Source organism: Dermacentor silvarum, chromosome 11 (assembly GCF_013339745.2).
Source record: "Dermacentor silvarum isolate Dsil-2018 chromosome 11, BIME_Dsil_1.4, whole genome shotgun sequence".
In the NCBI taxonomy this organism is placed as follows: domain Eukaryota; kingdom Metazoa; phylum Arthropoda; class Arachnida; order Ixodida; family Ixodidae; genus Dermacentor; species Dermacentor silvarum.
This window is the reverse complement of record NC_051164.1, coordinates 99,441,202-99,465,498: the sequence shown is the minus strand read 5'-3', so window position 1 is coordinate 99,465,498 and position 24,297 is coordinate 99,441,202. Positions and strand designations below refer to the sequence as shown.

Here is a 24,297-nt window from a genome sequence, read left to right as displayed (position 1 = left end):
AACGACAGTGGTAAGCTCCCAGTCAGGATTTGGCGATACCTGCCACATGCACTCTAATCTAATTTTATTCTTCTGAAGTTTCCTTCTCATGATCAGGGTCACCTGTGAGTAAATGACCTAGATAAACCTACTTCTTTACATACTCTAGAGGCTGACTGGCAATCCTGAATTCTTGTTCCCTTGCCAGGCTATTGAACATTATCTTTTTCTTTTGCATATTTATCTTCAACCCCACTCTTACACTTTCTCGGTTAATGGCCTCAATCATTTGTTGCTAATTCGTCTCCATTGTTGCTGAATATGACAATGTCATCTGCAATCGAAGGTTGCTGAGATATTCGCCGTTGATCCTCCCTTCTAAGCCTTCTCAGTCTAAGAGCTTGAATACTTCTTCTAAGCATGCAGTGAACTAGAATTGGAGAGATTGTGTCTCCTTGCCTGACCCCTTTCTTGAAAGGTAACTTTCAACTTGTGGAGAACCAGGGTAGCTGTGTAATCTTTGTAGATATTTGCCAAATTATTCACGTATGCCTCCTGTACTCCTTGATTACGCAATGGCTCTATGACTACTGGTGTCTCTACTGAATCGAATGCCTTTTCATTTTCTATGAAAGCCATACAGAGAGAATGATTGTACTACAGTTTCAGCTGCTTATATGTTGTCTGAGTACTTGTGCGAAAATGAGTCAAAGGGAACCACTCACAACTCACAGAAGATGGCTTCTCCTGTCAGTTTATCATAGTGTGGAAAACACTGCTTTCAGGAGCACGTATGTGTCTTCGAAACCACTTCAATGTTCCCCACCTAGGATAACGACAAAAAAAAATAATAATAATAATGCAATCCACCTAACTGCCACAGAACGCTCCCACAGGTGTTATTAATGCGAAATCATTATATGTCCCTTGAGGCAGGAAAGCTGGCGTTGTAGGCAACGAGTGGCACCAAAGATCATCATCATCATTAGTGACGTCATCAGCGTCTCGTATGATGTCACTAGTAATACAGAATTAGTGTTAGAACAAGCTATTAGGGTGGAGTAAAGTGAATTAAGGTGAAGTAAAGTGGATTAAGGTTGAGAAAGGTTGGTCCAAATTAGAGCAAGGTAAATTAAAGTGGATTAAGGTGGGTACAAATCAGAGCAAGGTGGATTAAGGTGGAGTTGTGAAGGACACGTGACAATGTATGACGTCACGTATCATGGAAGTAACCAATTAGAGAAGTCATACTGCTTTCGCCTTCAAATCACGTAAAGATACTTTGGTGATTGTCACTTTTTGTTTCTACGAAAAGCAAGCCGAAGTTCAGAAATTTATCCTGGAGGAGCGAAATCGAGTGACAATGCGGGCAGATCGAGGAAGGAGGCGAAGCGCATAGCGGGCAGGTCTGCTCGAAACTGAGAGACCAAACGCGTGATTAAGGAAGGCCTGGACGGCCCGAACTCTCGATGTACGTACGGACCCACCCATATCCTGATATGACACGCGGTGACAAATGTTGGCTGTAGAGAGGAACAAGAGATTACAATATTACCTGTATAGTAACTATTGTAATAAACTGGCACCCTCCCCCATGTTGTCCAGCGGTTCTGAGGGGGCCGCCGGGGAGAGGTCAGTGGTGGACGCGGTGCACTGCTGCCGGACGTCCGAGAAAGGCGACGGGGCACCGTGGACGGCGCTGCCCACCGAACTGCTGACCCGGACGCCCGAGGACGTCGACCAGAACTGGGTGGAACGTAAGGACCGAATAATTCCGCACTGTGCCTTGAAGGGTTGCACAACTTTCGCTGGGCCGGGCTGGGTGTGGTTCTTTTATTTTCTAGTCACTACAGGGCATTCATTTTCGTTGAACTCAGTTCTATAACCGCCATGTAAAAGTAGCTCAAAACTTCTTCGAGGGAAGTGATTTCGCTTTTAGTTCACGCGTGCTTGCCTTTCTTGAACAGGAAAATAAAAAGAACCTTCTGATTGCGATGGAGTAGCACTTCAGCGTGACACAGGGCAAGAGCTCCTCCCAGCCGGCCCACGTGATGGTCTACTGATATGGGAAGCTTACCGATAATTGAGCTGTGAAATCCCTATGTTTCCCGAACTGAGTTTCACCAGAGCTGATTTTGAGGCAACCAACCACATTATACTTAGCCGCAGCATCAGCAGTGACGTAACCGTGAATATGCAGTTCTTTCGTTTAGCTCCGTTAGAAGGGAAGACCGGTGTAGCACAAAGCGTTTCCAACTCGTTGTTGGACAAAGTGTCACCAGACGACACTAACAGCATTGTTAGTGCCAGCCACGTCTTCGGTAACCCGGCATTCCACGCTGGCTTCGTTTATACTGTTTATGGCTTCACCGACGCCTACGTTTGAGTCTTTGGTAGTCCGTAATACAGACAGGCTAGAACTATCTTTAAGGCGAGAGCCTTATATGCCCCATAAAGCGAAAAATCCGGCGTCCGGCGTTATCAACCGATGGTACCAAATCCCAAAACCCACGTGGCCAAGTGATGACGTCACGTTCCCGGCGCTGGACCTGCTGCGGCTCGCACTACGAAATCACACGGTGAAGTGAATAAGGGTGGATTAAAGTATATTAAGGTAGATTAAAGTGGATTAAAGTAGATTAAGATTGGTACAAATTAGATGGATTAGGGCTTATTAAAGTGAAGTGAGGTGGGTTAGGGTAGCTTAAGGTGGATAAAGGTTGGTGCAAACTACAGCAAGGTGGATTAAGGTAGAGTTTCAATTTAAGAAGGTAACTTAGACAAGTCCTCATGCTTTCGCCTTCAAATCACGTAAGGATACTTAAGTGACTGTCAACTTTTCATTTGCCGACAACAACGGCCTTGAACGAACGCGTGACACATAACGTGCCTGCTCACCAGCGGACGTGGGCCACATCAGCGACGCCGAGTACCACCAGGCCGTGGCCCTGAACGTGGTGCGCGAGATGACGCTGCAGCAGCGCAAGCGACAACACCAGGAGGACCGACGCCGGCTGCTGGGCTCAACCCGGAGCTCGGTCAAGGGCCAGGGCGTACTTCGGCACCGGCACAACCACGCGCGTCACGCCGGAGTCACCGAAGGATCGGCCGGGGGACACGGCATGACGCGCTCGACTTCGGTCAAGGCGAGTACGTCGTTGAGATTCGAACGAGAGGCATGACTACTAAAACAAAGGCATTGTTCAATAGTTGCAGCAGCGACACTAAGAAACTCACAACAAAGTCGGAGACAGCGCAGGGAAAATTAATTGTTGCATTTAAGTGAAATGTCGAAGTAAGGTAAAGGAAGTAAAGACAGAGTGAGGTAGAGGTAAAGACAAATGAATAGTGAACGATAAGACAACTCGTTGCAGGTGGGAGCCGAACCCACACGTACCGCATTTCGCGTGCGGTGCTTTACAATTAGCCTACTACGGCGGCGGTCCTCCCCGTCAACTTTCTTGGGTATTTGTGCATGTGTACACGATTAGCCCTGAGAGTGTGCATTCTTTTAACCGCAGGCGTCACGTAGTCCCTGAGTTTAGGAGGGGAGTGGCCAATAAACACTCATGTACTACTTCGTGGCATCAAGACTGCCAGTTTGGAGGCCCTCGCTATGCAATGAGGAAAGCAGTGGTAATCTCTCCCCTTCCCCCCCCCCCCCTCCGAGAAATTTTGTGTGCCATGATACCTGGCATAAAACGACGTGCTACAACCACCGCTTGCCACCCTTCTCCCCCTTCCCCAGGTCAAGTACGCCCCCCTCCTCCTCGAAAAATATTGCTGGCTACGCCACTGTCCTGGGATAGCAATTATATGGGCACTCCAGGCGCATTTCTGCCGTCGGCGTCGCCGTGATGTTGCGTATAAAGTATAAGCGCGATAGCATCGTGGCCGCCCGCCGTACTTCGGCGGCTGCTGCATATGACGCGGCTGCGCGGGCCCTATCTTGAAAGCGATCTGCGAAGGAGACCGAGTGAGTGCTGATAGCTTCGTGTGCGCTGTTTTCGCCACTTAGCGTTGAAGCGAGAGGCAGCACGAAGGTCAATTCGCTCGCTGGCGTTGCCGCGCTTCCTCACTCCAGCGAGTTTCCGCGGTCTTCGAGTGAGATGTGTTCATGTTTGGTTGCGCGCGCGTGATACCATGCTTGTTAATTTAGCTAGTAAGCGAATGTTTACAACCTTATAGGGCCGATAAAGCTACTGTCCTTACTTCATACAGCTGTCCTAATTTGCTATCGCAATCGATGCTTAGGCTTTCGGGCGAAACTGCGACTTTTTTGGATGACACCACTGTCATCCGGGTGACGAAATTGTCAATCGCAGTCGACTCACACTAAGGACACGCCCGTGGCAACCAGCTGGGACGGCATGCCCCAGGACCTGCCGGCCGAAGTGGTGGCGCTGGTCGAACGCCTCCTGAAAGAAGCCGAAAGCAAACAAGACCTGGACGCCCGGGAGACCGAGAAGGGACCCCGGCTGACCTCGTCATCGTCCTCGGGAGGCGGCAACGCCACAACCGGGACAGTCACGGCGCAGGTCACCAGCAGTCAGGTGACCTTCATGATCTGGGACTTCGACGGCCTGCCCAGGCACTTTATCACCCACCAGGTGAGTTGGGACGCGCACGGAGTCGGACGCGTCCTTAGTTCGGTCCTTGATCTAAAATACCATTTGTGAGCCAGTTGACCACCTTCCTTTACGCAAGATTCCGCGCACGCTTCATAATCATCGTTTCACTGAACAGTGGAATCAATAATCGCAATATTGGAACTACCCTGAACATTTTTCAGTACCAAGCCTTCGAATTCTTGTTTGCTTATCTGGGATTAACTGCCTACCCTTTAAAGCTCTTACTTTTCGGAAACATATTTGTACATTAAAAGGGACACTAAAGATAGACATAAGTTGAGCTGCATTAGCAGATCACCCGCCTATAATAAAATCAGAAAAAAAGAAGGCGCTCTTACCGTAGAAGACGTTCGGTAAGCCAGAAAAAGACACGAAGACGTGACGTCATGAATTTTAACGATGTCTGCTAGGGCGTAGCCATGCATCTGTACCCTAAAGTACAGATCAGTAGGCCTAGCAAATTGTTTTATCACTGAGATAGACTACATTCTATTCTAAAAGAACCAAAGACTGGACTTAGGAAGTTGCAAGGACATTTACTGAGTCGTAACGACCCAAACATGAGGGAAAAGAAAGCAAAAAAAAAAAAAAAAAACTAAAATCCGTGACGTCTCACTGAGTGCCGGCGCTCAGGTGTCGGCGCAAAATTGAAGAAAAGGACATTTGACCTACATTTCTAATTGTAATTATCAACCTACTACCGCGAAATTAGCGAAAATGTGTAGTTTCAAAAGAATACATTTTAAGTATAAACTGATGTAGTCGTGCTTTTCAATTTTATTTCAGTTTATTTTGACCTGCTCCATTTTCTGTATTTCCAATTTATATGTAGTTGTATTCGTACTCAACAAGTAACTAGCTTCATTCACTCGATTCCAGAATGTGACGCCAAAGGAAAGAAATAATAACGAGAAACGCGATTCAGACTGGCATCAAAGAAATAGCATAAAGTGATCTTACGTTATTCCGCTCTATTCTCGAGATATCCCCCTTAGCGAGTGCATGGCTATGCCATAGTTGAGTATGATCATCATCATCAGCACCCTCCCGTGAAAATACGGCGAGTACAGAGAGCGCGGTAGACAAGAAGAAAGAAGACCTCATTCGGCTAGTGGGCGTCGTTCGTTTTCCGCGTTGAACGACACCGGCGCCAACGACAAATGCACCGCCGCCAGCCGTGGCACCGGAAGCAGCAGTTCTTCGAAGGGCAGGACGCGCTAGAGTACGTGCTACTGGTGGCCGGCGTCCTGAGCTTCCAGTTCGCCCTGGTGCTGCTGTCCTACATCGCCGAACGCCACCAGGACATGCCGCGCCAAGACCCGGAGACGGGACTCATGACCAGGTACTTCCAGGAGGAACGGCCGCCGGTAGACCGGACGTCCCTGCCGCGGGGACCGGACCTGCGCGAGCAGGCCGCCTACCTCTACGACTTTCTTCCGGCGGGCTTCCGGAACTCGGCGTTCGCGCTGAAGCTGCGCAGGATCGCGGAGTGCGGCCGTCGCGGTAACCCGTGCGTCAGGCTGGACGCCGGCCCGTTTCGCCTCATCGAGCACGGAGACCTGGCGGAGTTCTCCGAGTGGAGGGAGGCATGCGCTATCAGGGCGAACGGCAAGGGGGCCTGGAGGAAGGCGCGACTGTCCGCCGCGCCGGCGAGTTCCAAGAGGACAGATCCTGGAGTGCCAGGGCTGGACGAACGTGACCATTAAACGCTAGGGAGGGGAGGGAACGTCAAGTGGAGGGTGGGTACCTCCTACAAGAACGTTTATGTATGTCAGAGTACTTTCTGTTGACCTCTTACGGCCTTCGTAAACGTGACGAATTCGCAACGATTAAAAACTATGAGCACATCCTGACTTCGACTTCTGAGCACATGGGACCATTAAAAGCTAGAGGAAGCAGGGAGGGAACGTGAAATGGAGGGAGGATGCATCCTGCAAGAACAGTTGTGTATAATGATGAAGTACTTTCTGTAGACCTCTTACGACTTTCATACAAGTGACAAACTCTCAACGAATAAAGACTATGAGCACAACTTGACTTCGACTTCGCGACAAACGGGGCATACCAAAAACGCTGCAATGCCGGTACTGGACAAAAAGAGAGAGAGAGAGAAAAGAAAGGTACAGAGTGTGGTGCAGTAATGCGAAGTGTACGGCGCGAACGTCCTAAAAGAACGTTAACGTATAGCTTCCGAGTACTTTGTGTAGACTGCTTACAAGCTCCTTACAAGGTGACATATTCTCAGCGGTTAAAGAACTATGAACGAAACGTGACTTCTACGTCTCGACAAATGGGACAAGTGAAAGCTAGGGAGTGTAGGGAAGAGTGTGAAGGGCGCTTGCTTCCTACAAGAACGCTTACGCATAATGTCCGAGTACGCATAATGTCCGAGAACTGTAGACTTCCTATATGTGGTCAATTCCCAACGAACAAAGATGCAATTCGAGATCTAGACAAATGGAACAACCTAAGTTGGGCTGTCAGGACTTGACAGGAATGACGATTTAAAAACTATGGAAAAGGAGTGGAGGGCGTACGTCCTACAAGAGTATTTAGGTAACGTACGTACCAGTACTTCCAGCAGACTTCTCGCCGACTTCTTGTAAGCAACGAAGTCTCAGCCAACAAAGCTGGATTCGTACTTCCCGAGAAACGGGACGAACTAAAGCCTCTCCACCCACGCGCCAACGCTGCTTTTGATAAGTAGCGTCAACCCTCCGATGAGCGCCCCGCCGTTTCCAGACTCGTCGCTCACACCAATTCTGCTTCCGTTTTTCGCTTTCCACTCTCCGCTTTCCTCCTCGTGTGTTTCATAACCCGCTGCGCTCCGCGTTCGCTTTTATCTTTCGCTGTGCTCGTTCAGCTCGGTTACGCCGCCGCCGACGTCGACGCAGGAACGGGCCGCCTAAGAGACCAAACGTCTGCACTTATTTGTGAAACAGCCATTTGTAAAATATCGGCACCTACAGCGGCACGTGTATTGACAGAAGCCAAGAATAGCAGAGTTCGAAGTATCTTTGCCACTATAAGTAAATTTGCCAAATGTCTACAGACATTCCTAAGGCTTCAGACTTTCACCGGATAGTGCAACAAATGTTCAGGTATGTATCGAAGTCAGCAGTGCATCACACCGGCCAGCGATTAGAACTTAACATAATATCAACCAAGATGAGCGGTGCAGAAGCCAGAGACAGAGGTTCCGTCGAATTCCATCATAGACCTCAGGGACCTAGAAGCAAAGTAAGCATTTCGCGTGTCATCGAGAGACGACGAACACTACGCACACAAAATAAACTTGGGGCGTCTCTAAACCTGGTTTTCCGCGTGATTTTCGATCTAGGATGGCCAACGTGAAAACGAGTGCAGAGGTGAAGTAAACGAAGTAAACTCAAAGTCATGGTAACCACCACGTGTTTTGTGCTTGAGTGCTGCATTCTTACTCTATATCAAATCAAAGTGATAGTGTTCTGGTCGCTTTGTCCCTAAACCCCGTTGCAGGCATTCTACTCGTCTCACGGCATCTACCTACTCCTGTTCGACCTCACCAGGGACCTGAACGAGCCAATTCACGTCCCGGACCAGACTCGAGGAGTAAGCAGTGCTCCAACGTACGCCAGTTTGTCAGGTGAAGAGCGAATTTCACACTGACAGTCGTAGAACTAACTGCCCCGGGGCGTCGGAAGTGTATTTGTTTCCCTCTTGGCTATGACGTAGACTTCTCATAAACAACAGCTTATCAAAAAAAAAAGTGAGAAGTCTGGTGCCAGCAGACAGTCCGGAGACTTTGAAGCAGAATGCTTGCAAAACTTCACATGTACACGCGTGATTTTTTTTCTTTCTAGGGGCTAGCCAGAACTTAAAGCATGATTGTGCACTTCTCTACTAGCCAGCCTATACGCCAGCTCGCTCACCCCTTCATTTCCCTTTATCTATGTGAAGTCTACAGACTGAATGTAAAACGACGTTGTCAGAAAGGTTATTTCGGACGACTATCTGCGTTCCACAGACTTCAAAGAACGTTCCGAAGTTCGGTGAAAAATAGAGACTTTAGTGGACGGTGACATATCCAATTGACATTCTTGTTATTGCGAGATACATTTTTAACTATTTCTTCTATATTTTTTATTTAATATTTAGTGACTGTTCGAAAAGGAGGGCTTAAGAACCAAAGGACACTATGCAAGCTCTTCCTTTTGTGTGAAAAAAATTACTTATTACGACATGTTCTGTTCAGTAGCAGGCCACTCGGCTGTTGACAGACACGGAAATAAACTATCCAACTATAAACTATCCAATTAGCGATGAACTAAGACCATAAACCCACATGCTGTCTGAAGAAGACTTTTCCAACAAGAGCTCGCTCGGCGTCGCCATAATGCCCCTTGTTACTGTTGTGAACCCACATGGTCCCAGCTCGAAAGCACTACAGAAGTGGCAGCACGTGTAGTTTGTACTCACGCGCAACAGTCCTGAAATGCGATGCTCTCCCTTTGATTGAAAAGTCTGCACACTACCCGAAGAAATATTTTTGAGGAGAACTCCGCGAGGTGTTTCTGAGACAACATTGCAATGTTCATGCCGTTTCTGTATCTGCGCATCCCGTTACTCATCACTCTTGCGGAGCTAAATTAAATCCTCCTACCTGCCAAACCTGCGAACTTTAAAATTCGTAAAAAATTCGCGGATACAACGACGGAAAGCAGGAAGGACAAGGGAGGGGGTGGGTGGACGTTATAGAATAATGTTTTTTTTTTTAATTTTATCCTGAGCACACACTTTTTGTGCAATACATGCTCAAAAGGTGTGCAATACATCATATCAACGATCATTTACCTTTCCGCGCACAAGAAACAGTAAACTTAGAACCACACCAACAGAAAAGGGATAAAGTTTAGATCACAGTGACTTTTCCAGCAATTGTTGCTGCCAATATCGCTTGCTTCTGGAACTTGCATCGATAAACTTCCTCGAAGCAGGTACCCCTCTAGTGTCCTTTCAAACACTTCCAAAGGTACGGTCGGAGACCGGCGAGCGAAACTTTTGTCGCGAAGTAAATTTACTTTTCGCAAAAACTGGACGAAGCATTCGTAACATCAATGAATGAACCTGAATGCGTAGCGGAAAAAAAATCCAGCATAGTCGGCAGGCATGGACCTTATAAATCCGGCCGCGCGCGCGCCCCAGATGGAGGACCCGGGTTCTCCGCTGTCGACCATCGACTACGTGCACCAGTGGCTCACCTCGATCCACGTGTCGGCGGCGAGGACGCACCAGGACGGAGACTACGGGGCCGCCAAGGACGTGGAGGACGTGGACACGTCACAGCTGCTGCCCACCGTCATCCTCGTGGGCACGCACCGCTCCAGGCTCCGAGGAAACGCACAGGCTAGGAACAACACGGTGAGTGCACGGCCAGCGAGTGTAGGGGGCGTATTCTGCAACAATCACGTTCGGCGATACTATCTTTCTAGGTAAATATGATTGTGGCGTGAAATACATTTCGCGAAAAAGGGACACAAAAGAGAAGACAGTGAAGCGGCCTTTTGAAATGTATTTGCACCACAATCAAGTATACCTAGGAAATCTAAGCTACAACTTGCCCAAGAAGTTCTTTTGTGGATAATATCGCGGTCGCTTGACGTCGTGCTCAACCAGCCCGTCAGCTCATCCGGTTTTGCTCAACCAGCCAATCAGCGCGCGCTTGGCGGCCGCGGCGATCGATGGTGTGACCGAAAGTGATCGTCGCAGAATACGGCCCTTGGCTTACGCGTCCAGCACGCAGCTGTACTAACTCTTTCAATTGGTTGAAGACACGTTTTATAGTCATTTGTGCCAAAATATGTTGCTGCGGTGACAGTAAGGTTGGGAAGGGAGAACCGGCGTAAACAGTTCTCTTCGTTCACTATCGACGATCCTTCAGAGGTGGCCACACTGCAAAAGGCGTTGGTGCATGGTGTTTTTGCTCTTGGACTTGTATTTGTAGCCTTGAAGCCGGTCTACGAATACACCTTTTGTCGGAAGTTTCAAAGTCACAACGCGTGCGAAAACACTCTAGCGGGTATCGTTTACGCGATCTTGTACCTACAAATGACAGTTGGCAATGACAAGTTCCGGAGAGTGGAGGACACTGTCTTTCGCACGGCCCATTCGATTTCTCATTTAAACGTATATTGCAGACGTGCAAAATATCCCGAGGACTTCTATAAACGTAGTGTAGATGTCGTGCATAAACGTCGCGAAGACGTGTATAAACATATTGCAGACGTCTTTCATAAACGTCGCAAAGTCGCGTTTAATAGTCATGTAGACGTCGTGCCCTAAGTTCCCGAAGTCGTCGTGTAAGACGGCAGCTAAGATTTAGCCCGAGCATTAGGCGGACTCTAAAGGTGACAGCGAAGCCGGATTGCTGCTACTACATACCCGCTTATTTTATTGTAATACAGCTCTGAAGCTGCCTCACGATTTTTGTAGCATAGGTAGAGCTCTTGTAAAACGAACAGTACATTGAGCCATATATCCCTGAGGCTCTGGAGCAATGGAAGTTTATCATCCCCACTATGCGATCGTGTGATAGGTCGAAATCAAATCACGGAGTTTAACGACCCAATGAAGCAACACACGGGCTATGTATGAGAAACAGGCAAGATTAATATAAATCACCTGGCACCCTCTTACGTGAGCCTAAATCTAATAAGTACTGGACGAGCGTTTTTACATAACGCCGCCATCAGAATGCGGCAGCACTGGTCGGTAATTGAACTCGGGACATCGCGTTAAGCACCAGAACGCCATATCCACTAAATCAACGCGGCAGATCTAGTAGGCGCAGGCGCAGTAACACGTGTATACTAAAGCGTTTTATGAAACAAATTTCCACGCATATCTAGGTGTCCCTATTACCCACGACCTTGGAATTCGCATGTAAATTACGTGTCTAATAACGCTGATCGCATGCTAGGATATCTAAGCGAAAATGTTTCACTCTGTTCCTTCCATCTCTAAGCTAAAGCTTCTGCAAGCCCCTAGATCGACCTAAATTAGAGTATACGCTTCTTCTACTTAGGATCCCATAAGCTGTCACAAAAGACAGGGAGAGACGACAGCAGAGTGGATAGAGCGAAGGAGAGAACTATTTACGTATGTACAACGACGCGACTAGGTAAAAGCTATCCATAGTTCGCTTGTGAAGTGACTCTCGAGAGAGTTAGTCACCCAGCCCCACACGCCAACACTGCTATGTCAAGTGTAGAGTATAACGGGGTTGTTTTGTAAATAATTTTAATGTGTTACTGTAGCACTTTAGGACGATACACATTTACCATGCTTTTTATGTCCATGTACTTTTCTATCTTTCTCTCTGTGCTTATTGTAGGTAACAACAGCGCGTTGTCGTGGCGTTACGGTACGCTACAAATTTACCACTTGGTTTAATTGGTTTCGCAAATCCAAATAATGTCAATGTGCTATCGTGGCGGTATCAAGCGCTACACATTTACAATGTACCACTTTAGTTTGGACCTGTGTGTGTGTGTGTGTGTGCGTGCGCGCGCGCGTGTGCAGTAAATAAACCGAAATTGTATCGAAATTTTGATAAATTTACATTTAAGTCAGTAACAGTCACTGAACTTCTCTTCCCCTCGCAGATCTCGGAGAAGTTCACGCAGCTGCGAGACACGCTGCGCAACAAGGCGTACGGACGCCACGTGCTACCCATGTACTTCGCCGTCGACAGCTGCGTGGAAACGTCGCCTCTGTCTCCGCCACCGGCGACGACGGAGTCCAGCGGCGGCGGCGGCGACTACGGGGCCAGCGACGACCCCGAGGAGGCCCTGGAGGCCCTCCGCCGCAAGGTGGAGCACGTGGCGGCCCGCATGGACTGCGTGGGCCACGAGGTGCCGCTGAGGTGGCTCGCCTTCGAGAGGGCGCTCGCCAGGCTGCTCGAGAACGGCGTGTACTTCGCGAGCCTGTACCAGGTATCACACGTGTTGCGGGGCCGCAACTTGTTCTGAATGGTGCTAGCTACACTCACCCGCCCTGAACTCGTATATCTGTTAGCATTACATGCATACATCTGCACGTGTCAGTTCTGGGTTTCTTGACCAAGTACTCTCCGCCGATCCCGAGGACCGTGAGACGGTGAATAAAAAAAATTAAATTGCAGAAACCGTCGACGATGATTGTAAATGTAAGCAAATAGTCAAACGCTTTTACGAAGCTGATCGCTTTGTTAAAATAACACAGTCGAACGCGTTTTTTTTAACGAAGTGTATGGGGCATCAGAAATCATTCGCTATAGAGGTCACTTAGGTGTAAACGCCGCGCACAGCACCGCTCGCAATAGAACCGGGACATAATTATTCCTTCGTTATACAGGTCCTTTCGTTGCAGAGGCGTTCGTTGTATAGAGCCGCTCGACAGTAGTGCGCTTGCAAGCGTAGATTCGTTGCAGTTAGGACATTCGTGTAGCGGTTTATCCTTTGATTGCGTAATTGGCGCAGAGAACAGAGTCATTAACCAGTACATCTGTAGCAAAGCTGGAGGCCCACCCAACACCGGGGTCCGAGAGTGCGGCGGAAGAAGGGCTGTCATTCCCGAGCGTTCCAACACAGCATCTAAACCTAAACCTGCGCCCGCAGGCCAGACCCCAATTACTTACACGCACGACACCGTTACGGTATTAGGGCGAAAGTCTATATTGTTGCGCGTATTGAGCAACAGGAAGTTGGATCGGAAATTTTTCAGGACGGTCTACAATTTCCTCATCGACAATTTTTGCTCTGAATATAATAACTGAGAAGTTGATTATTAATGATAACTAATTATGTAAGTGGGCGAAACGCTAAAAAAAAGTGTGACTCGCTCCAAGCGACGGCAAACAACATGTCCTCGGTTCTGTCGAACTACGTGGCGCTTGGATATTTTGAAATTTTGGCACAAGTTATGTGGGACACATGGTGTGTGTGTGCTCGCAAGGGTTTTTTCAATATGGCTTGTAACGCGAGGCGATCGTGGAGGCAGTGTGCTTGTGCTAATGCCGATGACGCTGACGCTTTACAGTCACTCACGCAGACCTAGCTTCCCCCACCTCTTTCTCCAAGTTTGACGTCAGCGTCTCACCGAGTAGATCGTGGCGGGGGCTCTCCCACACAACCGCGGAGCGCGTAGAAAAAGCACGAACGTTTACAGGACAGAAAATATTCACAAGGAACGAATGACATCTGGCCAGATAGGCTCAGCGGGTGTCTACGCAGAAAAAACGATTAAGCAGGTAATAAAATGCAACTATAGGGAGCAATGTCAGCTATACAACAATACGGGGTAATGTCATGCACGAAATGCGGTGCATTAGTAGTTTCTGCGATCTCGGTTGATACTATACCAGCACACAAGATAAGCTAGTCACCTGCATTGTGGCATTAACGTGCACCCAAAGCTCGGCACACGAGCGGTTTCTTACAGCGAAGCTGTCTGTGCTAGGGTTCCGTGCATTTTTCGTGTCCGTCAACAAATCTGCGTGTGCAAAAGCTCAGCTCCGGAATTTGATGAAAGATAGCTTCATTCTACGCAAAAGATTATACGTCTCATCACTTGGATATGTATTTTCAGTAGATTAGTTATCAATAGGAATCATTTTCAACATCGCTAGACTCTCAGGTAGATAATAAGGGTTTCTCAAATATTTGCCGCTGTGCGACCCACGTCAGCCATGTGTGCACTTGCACTGCCCTCTCTTTGTCGTCGTTCCAAGCGCTTGCGTGCCTAGCTTCCTTCCGCTTTCCCGGCGTGGCGGTCCGGTCGCTCGCGTCTGCTTTCCTTCGGCTCCCCAAAGTGGCGGTAGTCTTCCACGCGAATGTATGCCGCCGATCAAGAGCGCCGATCAAAATAAAACTGTGTGTGCGTGTGTCTTTCTTCGGGATGACCGCCGTCACCACTCAGGAGAAATAGAACTTGCTCATACCTTTGATCTAAATTCCGTGTCGCCTCTATGTCGTGTGCTAAACTGCTTCGCTGGCAATCCACCTTCACAGCAGTGGAATGACGCGTGATATTTTTTCGGCGTCCAATTGGAATGACGTCATCAGAAATCGAACTCACGACCTAGTGCCGGGCACACCATGAAGAATGTCAGAGCAGCTAAGCCATCCTGCGGCTGCGGTGCCGCGTAAAGTTGACGGTCTCTATGAACTCATCGGAACTAGTATTTGGGCAACTTAGTGTTTGCTTAACGCGATAATGCAGCGCGAAGGCAGTCACGAAAGAGAAGTCTGAGAACGCGCCTGTGATCAGCGCCTGTGACGTGTGTCCGTGTGTTTTCTTTTGCGACTGTCCCTTCGCGCTACGTTACGTCCGTTAATCTCTGAACTCTGTGTGCCCGCAGCTGGAGGAGATCGGCCGTCAGGAAGGCATCGAGAACGAAGAGGGCTTCCACTCGGTCGTGCACTTCCTGCACCAGCAGGGGAAGCTCGTGTGCTTCGGCTGCCAGCACCGAGGCACCGGGGTCGGCGCGCTGGACAGCCGCTGGGACGGCATCGTCATCCTCCGGCCGCAGTGGTTCCTCGACGCCCTTTACAAGCTGGTCGGCTCGGCGCCGCAGGTGAGTCTCGACGACGCCGTTTATCCAAACAAGACAACGTGCACAGGAAGCGCGACGTTACTTCCGACTTAGAGGACCGTTGCAAAAAGTGTGGCTGTACTCATCTCGTAGGTCACATTCTCGCCCGCAATCATAATCAACTTAGCCGTGGGACTATAGATGTATAACACAAGATGTCTCGCAGGCTCACATGAAGTTCTACGAAGGAAGTAAAACATTGTAGATGTGTGCGAGTTCGATACGGTATCGAATCGAATAGTGCCGGAAGCGACTCTAATCGAACATCGAATGAATTTCGAATAATGAAGAGCCATTTTCACCGTTAATGTAAAACAATTATGTTCGCGGGCTTGTATACTGACGATGTTAGCAAATTTCAGTCGTTACGGTGAACATTATGAAGCGTTGCTTACAGAAAGCACAATTGGAGCATTAGGAAGAATAAGCGGTTTGCTCGCGTACTCAGGACTCTTTAGTAAGTGCGAGCGACAGTGAATCAGCCGGGAAATCCTAGCCATCTGAGCGCCACTACGTAACTTCTCTCTCTCTCTCTCTCTCTTTGTCTACTAAGCAGCCGAGGTACATTTTATCTCGGTTCTCCTCCAACATTGTTTAATAGCGCGCAGTTGACGATTTTAAATGTTAGAAAAGTATTGGAAAACGATTCGTATACTTACGAATACCAACTATTCGATTCGAGGACGCGAATCCGTATAGTATAACATTCGGTTCGTTATTCAAAAGTTTCTAATGTTCGCGCACCCGGAGAAAATTGTCTCCCAGTCGACTGTATCACGAAGCTATGCAGCCCACACAGGTTTCTCAGAAAGAAGGCTTCGCGGATGAAAAAAAAAATCCTCCTGGTAGGAGGTTCGAACCCGGGATCAACGCCTTGTCGGGTGCGGTCGCTATAACATCTGCACTAACCAGGGGGTGGGAATTCTGGAAATGACCACCTAGTGGACACGACCATTTCGTCTCCTGTTAAGTTTCGATTGGCTGCAGGCTCGGGTACATGGCGTGAGACGAAGACAGGCGCCCCCAGCCAGTCAGCACTTCAGCAGCTGACGAAATGGACATGTCCACTAGGTTGGCACAGAATACGCCGGCCCCACCAGGAGGCTATCAGAATACAAAACGAGGCTAAACTGATCGACAACTCGAAGCACAGGAACACCGATTAGCAGCCGGCGCTGTTCACAACGCAGTTACGCAAGGTTACAACAAAGGTAGCTAAATATCGCCACTGCAACTAATATACGCCTTCCAGGGCGTCATCGATCCCTTCACTAAACGAAGCTTTCCGTGCCTTGTTTTCCGGGGTTTGGCGCGTTTGCTCGGTAGGCTTCTTGCCGAGTCACGTGGGCCGGTTCTGTAGATGGTGCGGTAGTAAACTGGATCGATCACAGAGGCGGCGTGATGAAAAGTGCACCGATCCCGGAGGCAGTGTAATTCGCGGTCGCGTGGATCACGCGGCTTGCGCGGTGAAGGACTTCTTTCCACGACTCGCTGATATGCCGGGGCAAGCACGTCATGCATCGCAGATGAACATTTTTATAGCACCTGATTAATCGCTTCGCGAAAGCTTAGCCTCACATAGCTTGTGTACATTGAATCTGCATGTTCTTTTTGTTTTTGTTTTTTTCTTTCTTTCTTTATACCACTGCCACCCTATTTACCAATTACGTCATCCTTTCAAGTAGGTGTTTCATTCATTCGTTTGTTCGTTCGTTCAGAAGCAGACCTGCTGGGAGGACGTCCCCAAGGGCAAGAAAGAGCCGGCCAGCTACAGAATAAGCTACAAGCAGCTCAGATCGCTGTGGAGCAACTCGACCGACCAGCTGGAAACATTGGTGGCCGTCCTCAGTTCCCTGGACTTCCTGGTGGCGCACTACGAACGAATTCCATCGGTAAGCGTAGACGCGACGACGTCGCGCGATTACGACTATCCCGGTACATATGTCAAAGTTCTTTACTGACACATACACTTTCCAAGTTCTAGAAGCTTTACCACACGCTTATCGCACCGTAAAAGAATTATTCAAAAACTTATTCTTAGTCTTAAAAATTATTCAAAGTTAGAAGATACTTATAATGATGATGACGAAGAAACTTTACTTTTCTGAGCGAGCGAAGTCTTCGACCGAGGTGGGCGGCCTCCTGATCCAGGAGGCCGTCCGCCCTGGTCGCCCGCTGAGCCCTGTCCACTGGCGCAATGCAACAGTGTCCAGCTATCCTGCACTATGCTCGAATAATAAAGATTTTGAGCCTCCACTCGTGGAACTCGCGAAGCAAGAGCTATACATAGATACGTAGTTTAGGCAAGCAAGGAAACGCTTGAGGACTTGGCGAGCAGTGCTGTTGCGCTCAATGATTCAAACGAATACCTCCAGGTTGTAAGACGCTCCAGGTTGGACAACCTCCGGGTTGTCAAACTCAAACCCTCTGGGTTTTAGTTGTACAGCAGGGCCTCCCCAATGCTCCGCAGTTGATGTGGGCGTTGGCGTTTTTTTTTATATATATAACAGTATAACAGGGGTAATTGGAGATCGCAGGGAGAGGCCTTCCTCCTGCAGTGACATAACTATAGGCTGATGATGATGATGATGATGATGATGATGATGATGATGATGATGATGATAACAGTATAGCGCAGTAAACAGAACGAATACCTTCAACCCCAAAGTTTAATTCTAACTGAGCTCATAGTGATGACGTGCCTAAATGTTCCTCGACGAACCGGCGCGATTAGGCCTAAAGAAAAGCAGGTGCAGATTCTAACCCTCCGCTGTACTTTTTTGTCTTTTTCAGGAAATGGCCTAGGCGATGACGAAGAAGCATTCTGTGTCGTCCCTTGGTTGGCGACCTCGCTACAAACGAGGTCAATGGCCTTGGGAAACTCGCCAAGTAGCGACGCGCTCGTCTTTTTCATTGACTTCGCAGGCCTTCTACCAGGTATACGTCTTGAGTATGTTTCCGTAATGCTGGTCAATACAAAGGTGACGATCAGAAAAAATGGAAGCCGCACTAAAGTCTTGAGTGAACAAACAGTTTGCGCCTTCAAATTTACTAACCAGCATGTGCAGTTGGAGCGGCGCGTAGCTATACACTCTGAGAATGTGTGAGTGAGAGAGAGAGAGAGAGTGTGTGTGTTTGTGTGTGTGTGCGTGTGTGTATGTGTGTGCACGTGTTTATGTGCTCATGTGAGTGCGTGCGTGCGCGCGGTCGAAAGCAATATGACAGAACACCGAATTCGCGTTTAAGCAAAGATCACACGTGATGTGTGTATTCGAACCTGTCATGTTAACATGTAACCAAAAGCTTTCATGTCGAAGATTTATCTCATGGAACACTTATGCGGGGCCGTGTGTGTCTCATGCATGACCTGAAGTGCCTAATTTGTAGACGTTGTCTGTCATCGATATTTCAACAAATCTGTATTCCAATTAACGCGTGTATTTTAATCGTGTTCCCTATATTCTCTGAGTAATGTGCGAGTGAGAAATGTGATTGGAAATGGGTCTGATACAATGTCAGGCACTGGTGCTTTTTTTATCAGCTGCCTAGACAACTGTTTCTTATTGTCATTGTCTGTCAATATATATGAAGACAATTATTGTTCCATGTCTCACTGCAAATTTTCAAGAGTTCTGGTTGTGCCGGATGAAGTACCCTCAGCTTCATTGGACACAACAAGCAGAGCGAAAGTACTCCATCAAAAGAGTAAACGTAGTACATGTACCCGGAAGTCGAACACTCTTAAAAAATATTACCCCCTTTGGGACTTATCTTGTCCCACAACATTATCCGTCATCTCCGACCTCCAAGTCACGAACGACTTGCGCGTTATCAGAGTGCACGACACAGCATTCTCGACAGGAAAGTAGCCAGCGCCGAGTATTCAAGAAAGGAAACGCAGGCAGGGCAGATGGCGTTTATTGCTGTGGGACAAGATAAGCCCCAAAGCGTGCAAACTTTTTTAAGAGTGAAGAACTCTAACGAAACCAAGAAGCTAAATGTATCACAAGCCGTTGTTTCCAACGCTGTACCTATTCCAACAGTGCTTTGCCTACCTGCGCTTTAGTAAGTTTTGTTCGACCAAACGTTTGTTCTGCAGTGGGATTCTTCACGCGCCTAGTGGTGCGCCTTACTGCGCTGGTGCGACTGGCGAGAGGCGACCTTCGTCAACGGCTTCGCCACCATACCGTTGGACCGCGACAACGACCTGCTGCTCAAGCTGCACCAGACGGCGCCCAGCCAGAACCGGGGAAGGATCCAGGTGAGTTAGGTTAAGATATAGTATATAGTTAGATTAGTATGGGGTTAAGAAATGCGCTTTTTTTTAAACAAATACTGCTGTCTCAGGTCTGAGACATAGTAGGAGTGGGCAAGTACGTTAGTACAACATACAATCAACATGTCACATGTAACGGAACTTCCGTTACAAAACGCTCATGTGGCAATTCTCGGAGATAAGTGCGTAGGTTATTCCACAATTCAGTGGTAAATGGTAAGAAAGAAAATTTGAAGCTAGATCTAAGTAAGATCGGAAGGGAACAATATTCAATGAATCAAATCATTCGTGTTCTACGCGCTGAGGAGCTAACAAATGTCACAGGTACGTTGACGAAAACAGAAGCATGTACAGTTTTTGTGGAACATTATAAGCCTTTCATCAACCACTGTGTCTACCTTCGCGAAATGCGTGAAAACTTAGATTTTCGGCCTTGTTTAATCATCGCTTGTGCAGGTTTGCGTTTGCCATCAAAAATGCAAAGTTGTCAAAATGTCAAACTTCTCACTAAGGCGTCTGATAGTCCGCGTGTTGCTTTCGAACGCTTAATCCAATCGACCGATCGTATACTGGGACAAGTAAGTCTAAAGACGCAAGTGTGGTCAATCAAACCCACCAGTCAGCCAATGAATCAATTGTTCAATCATACCCTAAATGCACGAACGGAGACCCCGTACATTTGGGTTTCCTTGTCTTTCTTTTCTTTCTCTTCTTTTTTTTTTTTCGGGTGAATATGTACCACATGCGTTCCCCAATGAGATTCAAACTTCCCATAAAGCCTGTGTGGCGACAACGCAAATGGCGATAACATCAACAATTGTCGCCGTTGGTAAAACAAAGGGGTAAACAATTACTAACGCAATGGCGCGCATTAAGGTTCACTAGACAAACAAAATAGGAGGTGTTTCGTTATTCAGCACAAACCTCGCCCCCGTTTGTTGTCGGCGCAGGTGGTCATACAGAGGACGAGTACGATGGAGAACTGGATGGGCGGCATCCCTCAACCCAGCATCTGCGAAAAGGTATACTCCCCTGCTGCATGTACTATCGACCAAAAGAGTTTACCGACCAAGGGATCTGACAAAAAGCTGAATATCTCCGCAGCCTCAAAACGCCCAGCCTGGTATTCCAATTTCCAGCCTTTACTGGTATATGCGAACAACATTGTGATGTACGGTTTTACTGGCTACTTTTAAAGGCTGCTCGGACATTTAGCGTTCCCTGAGATCCCGTGGTCCGTAAACTTTTTTGGTCGATAGTACATGGCGCACACTGTATGGTGCGTGCCGATAACTGTAGACATCACGTGTTACTCGACATCTGCAGTTGAAGGGACGTTCCATCGTCTCCCGCCATGCCATGCTCGGTACTCGCTAACACTGCCAGGGCTATCGATTGGCTACATCCGAATGTTCCACACAACTCTAACCAACTACTGTCTTCTAAGAAAAGCGTTTCGCCTTGGGCGGATAAGACCAACCGTGTACGGTTCGTAGTCTATTTGAGTTGCTCAGGCTATTTCTTGAGGTGTGATCAATAAGCTAATTAGCAAAGTTCGATTATGCAAAATTTGAAGTATTCGTTACAGGGCATCAGTTCGATCAGGAAAAGTTGCACAGCGTGCACATAAACAGCCAATGAAAGTCGCTTCGGCAGCGAAGACGGGGGTTCGGGTATTACGCGAAATTTTCCTCGCGCTGCGGCTTCACAGCACCTCGTATCACATTGCAGTGAAGCTGCACCACGCTTTCAACAGACGGGGGTGAACACTATAATATAGGACTGAGCGTAGAATAGGCACTTATTTCTCAAAATGTGTCTTGTGGCAATAATAATCGCCTGGAATTTTTTACATCAAGGTCTGAGCGTCATTGAGTGGAACATCTGTGCCAGATATGCAATTTTTTTTATTTCTTGAGGATTGTACGCGCGTAATTGAAAGGAGCTGGTTATTTGCGGAGAGGGATTACACGCACGAAAACATGAAAGCGAATCGGGACCTGTCCCGTAATGGCTTCACGCCTTTTAAAAGTTAGATCATTATTCCACCTTTATCTAAGATGTCGGTGTGACCTCTTGTTATGTCTCAAAACGGCAATGGGCATTCCTTGGATGCTTCCCACGAAGCGACCACTTGACCAGCGCGCGCCTAGACGATGACGGAGCCCGGCGCCGGCTGTTGACGGGTCAACAAAGAAGCTCTCTTCGAGGTGGCAGCGACTGCCGCATTTTGTGGAAGCGGTACCAACAGTCAAGGCCAGGCTTCTCTCAACTCGATGCAAGCTGACCGTCACGGAGATCCCACTAATTCATGCAAGGGGCCAAAGTCGAGGACTTCCTTAGGAATAGCGTCGACTTCAGATTCCCATTGCCACATGGTTGCGTCGTATGCGGGGGCGATCGCGCAATATCGGAGGCGAAGTCCGGCCAAACAGTGCGACGTCATGGGTGAGCTTTTGCGAACAGTTCGACCATTATGATTGGTCGAGACACAGTCATCAGACTCCCTCGTCTAGTTACCTAGGGAAAACGACTGTTTTAAAGTGGACATATTGGTGCAGTGTGCGTGCTGACATGTGTGTGCTGACATGTAATGTGCTCCGACATAAAGCGTGCTCCCATATCCATGGAGCCACTTGTGAGTTGTATAATTATGTAAAATAAACCGGTTTCCTTCAACCTCCCGACCTCATCTCCTCGCCAACAAGCAACCAAGCAACTCTAGGCGATACAGACAGACGACAGCGCGGGTACGCTTAGACAGCTTAGTGCGACGCTCCGGTATATAGTGCAGGCCAGCAAATATGTTTTAGGCGCCCCGGCAGCCTAGGCAAGCGACCTTCTGAGCGACGCCCGAGTCCGAAACACGAACCCCAGATCGAAGAACTAACACTCCCAGTGTTAGTTCTAGTTGCAGAACATAAATACCCCCGAAAGCGGACGGGAAAACGGCACCGGAGTAGCTCAATGGTGAGAGCATCGCACGCGTAATGCGAAGACGTGGGTTCGTTCCCCACCTGCGGACAGTTGTTTTTATTGCGATAGCAATTATATGGACACTCAAAAGCAGATTTCTGCCGTCGCCATCGCCGTCGCCGTGAGGTTCCGTATGACGTCAATGGAGATAAAATCGTCGCCGCGCGCCGAACGCTGTATGTGCGAGTGAAAGGGGGCGAGGGGCGCGCGCTTTCACGGGGAGTGAACGCACGGCGGAGAACAAACGCGCGTTCTGCGCCGTGCTTCCTTAAGGGCTGCAGAAGTAGGCGTCTCTTTCCTCCTTTACAATCATCATATATGTAGAGCAAACGTGCCTTCTTCCGACGCACGAAAGGCCGTGGGGGGGGGGGGGGGGGGGGGGAGGCGATGTTTAGCTGCGGCACCAAGTGCCTATTTATATCAGAGGCTCCGGCAACAGTCACCAACGCCGCACGAAGTTTGAGCGAACGCGGGCAAAACGCCGACGGCGTCGACAACAGTTCTGCGTGTTGCCGGTGCTGCTGCATGTCCAAGTTTATACAGCTGATAAAGCTGCTATCATTACTCCGTATAGCTCTCTTCAAATTTGCTATCGCAATTGATGCTTCACCTTTCAGGTGAAACTGCGACCACTTTTTTTATCATTTCTTTAATTCAATTAGTAAGTACAAGTAATTGCCCCTATGTTGTCCTTGGTGTCAATGTTTGTTGGCTTCTGATAATATGATTAACAAAAATCGGGCCCCTCGGTTCCCTTTCTTCTCGTTCATTATATATATATATATATATATATATATATATATATATATATATATATATCTATACGGTAAACAATATAATTCCTCTGCGTTTGTATTCCTGCCCACACGCGCCTATTCAAAGGTGCCATGGACCTTGTCACGGTATACTGCGGCGTTTCAAATTGCTCTGTTGAAATAAACGAATCCAACTCGATCGCGCAGGTGGTTCACCTGATCGAGGCCGAGATCGAGGCCCTCCGGGAGCTGTGGTACACCCGGCTCTGCTTCAAGTGCTTCGTCACGTGTCCCTGCAAGTCGTTGCCGTGCGCACTGCACTCGTCAAAGGACTGCCAGGACCAGAACTGCCTCCACTTCTTGCCTCTTGACGAATGTCTGCACAGAAAGGTACTTTGCGTTAACGTCGCGAAAGCAGACATCACTGGGCGCCATTCCTTCACGAGGTGAATCATGTCAATCAAGCCGCCGTCATTTCCCTCAGATGCAGTCAGATGCTGCTGAGCCCGAGGTCGCAGGATCGAATCCCAGCCCCGGCGGCCGCATTTTGATGGGGGCGAAATGCGAAAACACCCGTGTACTAAGATTTAGGTGCACGCTGAAGAACCCCAGGTGGTCTAAATTATTCCGGAGTCCCTCATTACGGCGTGGCTCATAATCAGGTCGCGGTTTTGGCACGTTAAACCCCACAATTAAAGAAGAAAAAAGAAAGAAAACAGCAAGTGCGCGTCCTGTAGCTCCAGCATATAAAAACGATGTGCAAAACAATGGGTACAGAAAGCAAGGCATAAGTGGTTCCTAAAACATGGCGTCTATGACGTATTTCCAGCTCCAATTTGCTTCTGGTGCATGCAGTGAGCGCGATGCCTTCAATATCTACAATTGCTATTCAAGGAGAGAGAGAGAGAGAGAGCCGTCGCTGGGGCGTGTATTTGGACACCACCTGTAGAAACCTTGCAATGACGTCATCTCAGCCGCCATGTTGGAGTACCAACACGGCGAGAAGCTGCTCTCTTGGCGTCTCGCGAGGTCGTTCTGCCGGTGCTGTCGTATACTTCTGGCACCTGA

The 24,297-nt window shown here is 48.4% G+C and overlaps 1 protein-coding gene across 1 annotated transcript in view; it reads left to right on the top strand.

Annotated features, from left to right (window-relative positions):
* The window catches only part of LOC119432780 (uncharacterized), a 48,560-nt gene that overhangs the window by 16,527 nt on the left and 7,736 nt on the right, over positions 1 to 24,297 (top strand). The window contains exons 5-15 of the mRNA XM_049658387.1: positions 1,585 to 1,736; positions 2,881 to 3,125; positions 4,305 to 4,589; positions 8,109 to 8,201; positions 9,795 to 10,010; positions 12,254 to 12,583; positions 14,989 to 15,204; positions 16,941 to 17,114; positions 19,343 to 19,483; positions 20,449 to 20,520; positions 23,437 to 23,619. Coding sequence (XP_049514344.1) covers positions 1,585 to 1,736; positions 2,881 to 3,125; positions 4,305 to 4,589; positions 8,109 to 8,201; positions 9,795 to 10,010; positions 12,254 to 12,583; positions 14,989 to 15,204; positions 16,941 to 17,114; positions 19,343 to 19,483; positions 20,449 to 20,520; positions 23,437 to 23,619 — 2,107 coding nt within the window. The remainder of the gene's footprint in view (positions 1 to 1,584; positions 1,737 to 2,880; positions 3,126 to 4,304; positions 4,590 to 8,108; positions 8,202 to 9,794; positions 10,011 to 12,253; positions 12,584 to 14,988; positions 15,205 to 16,940; positions 17,115 to 19,342; positions 19,484 to 20,448; positions 20,521 to 23,436; positions 23,620 to 24,297) is intronic.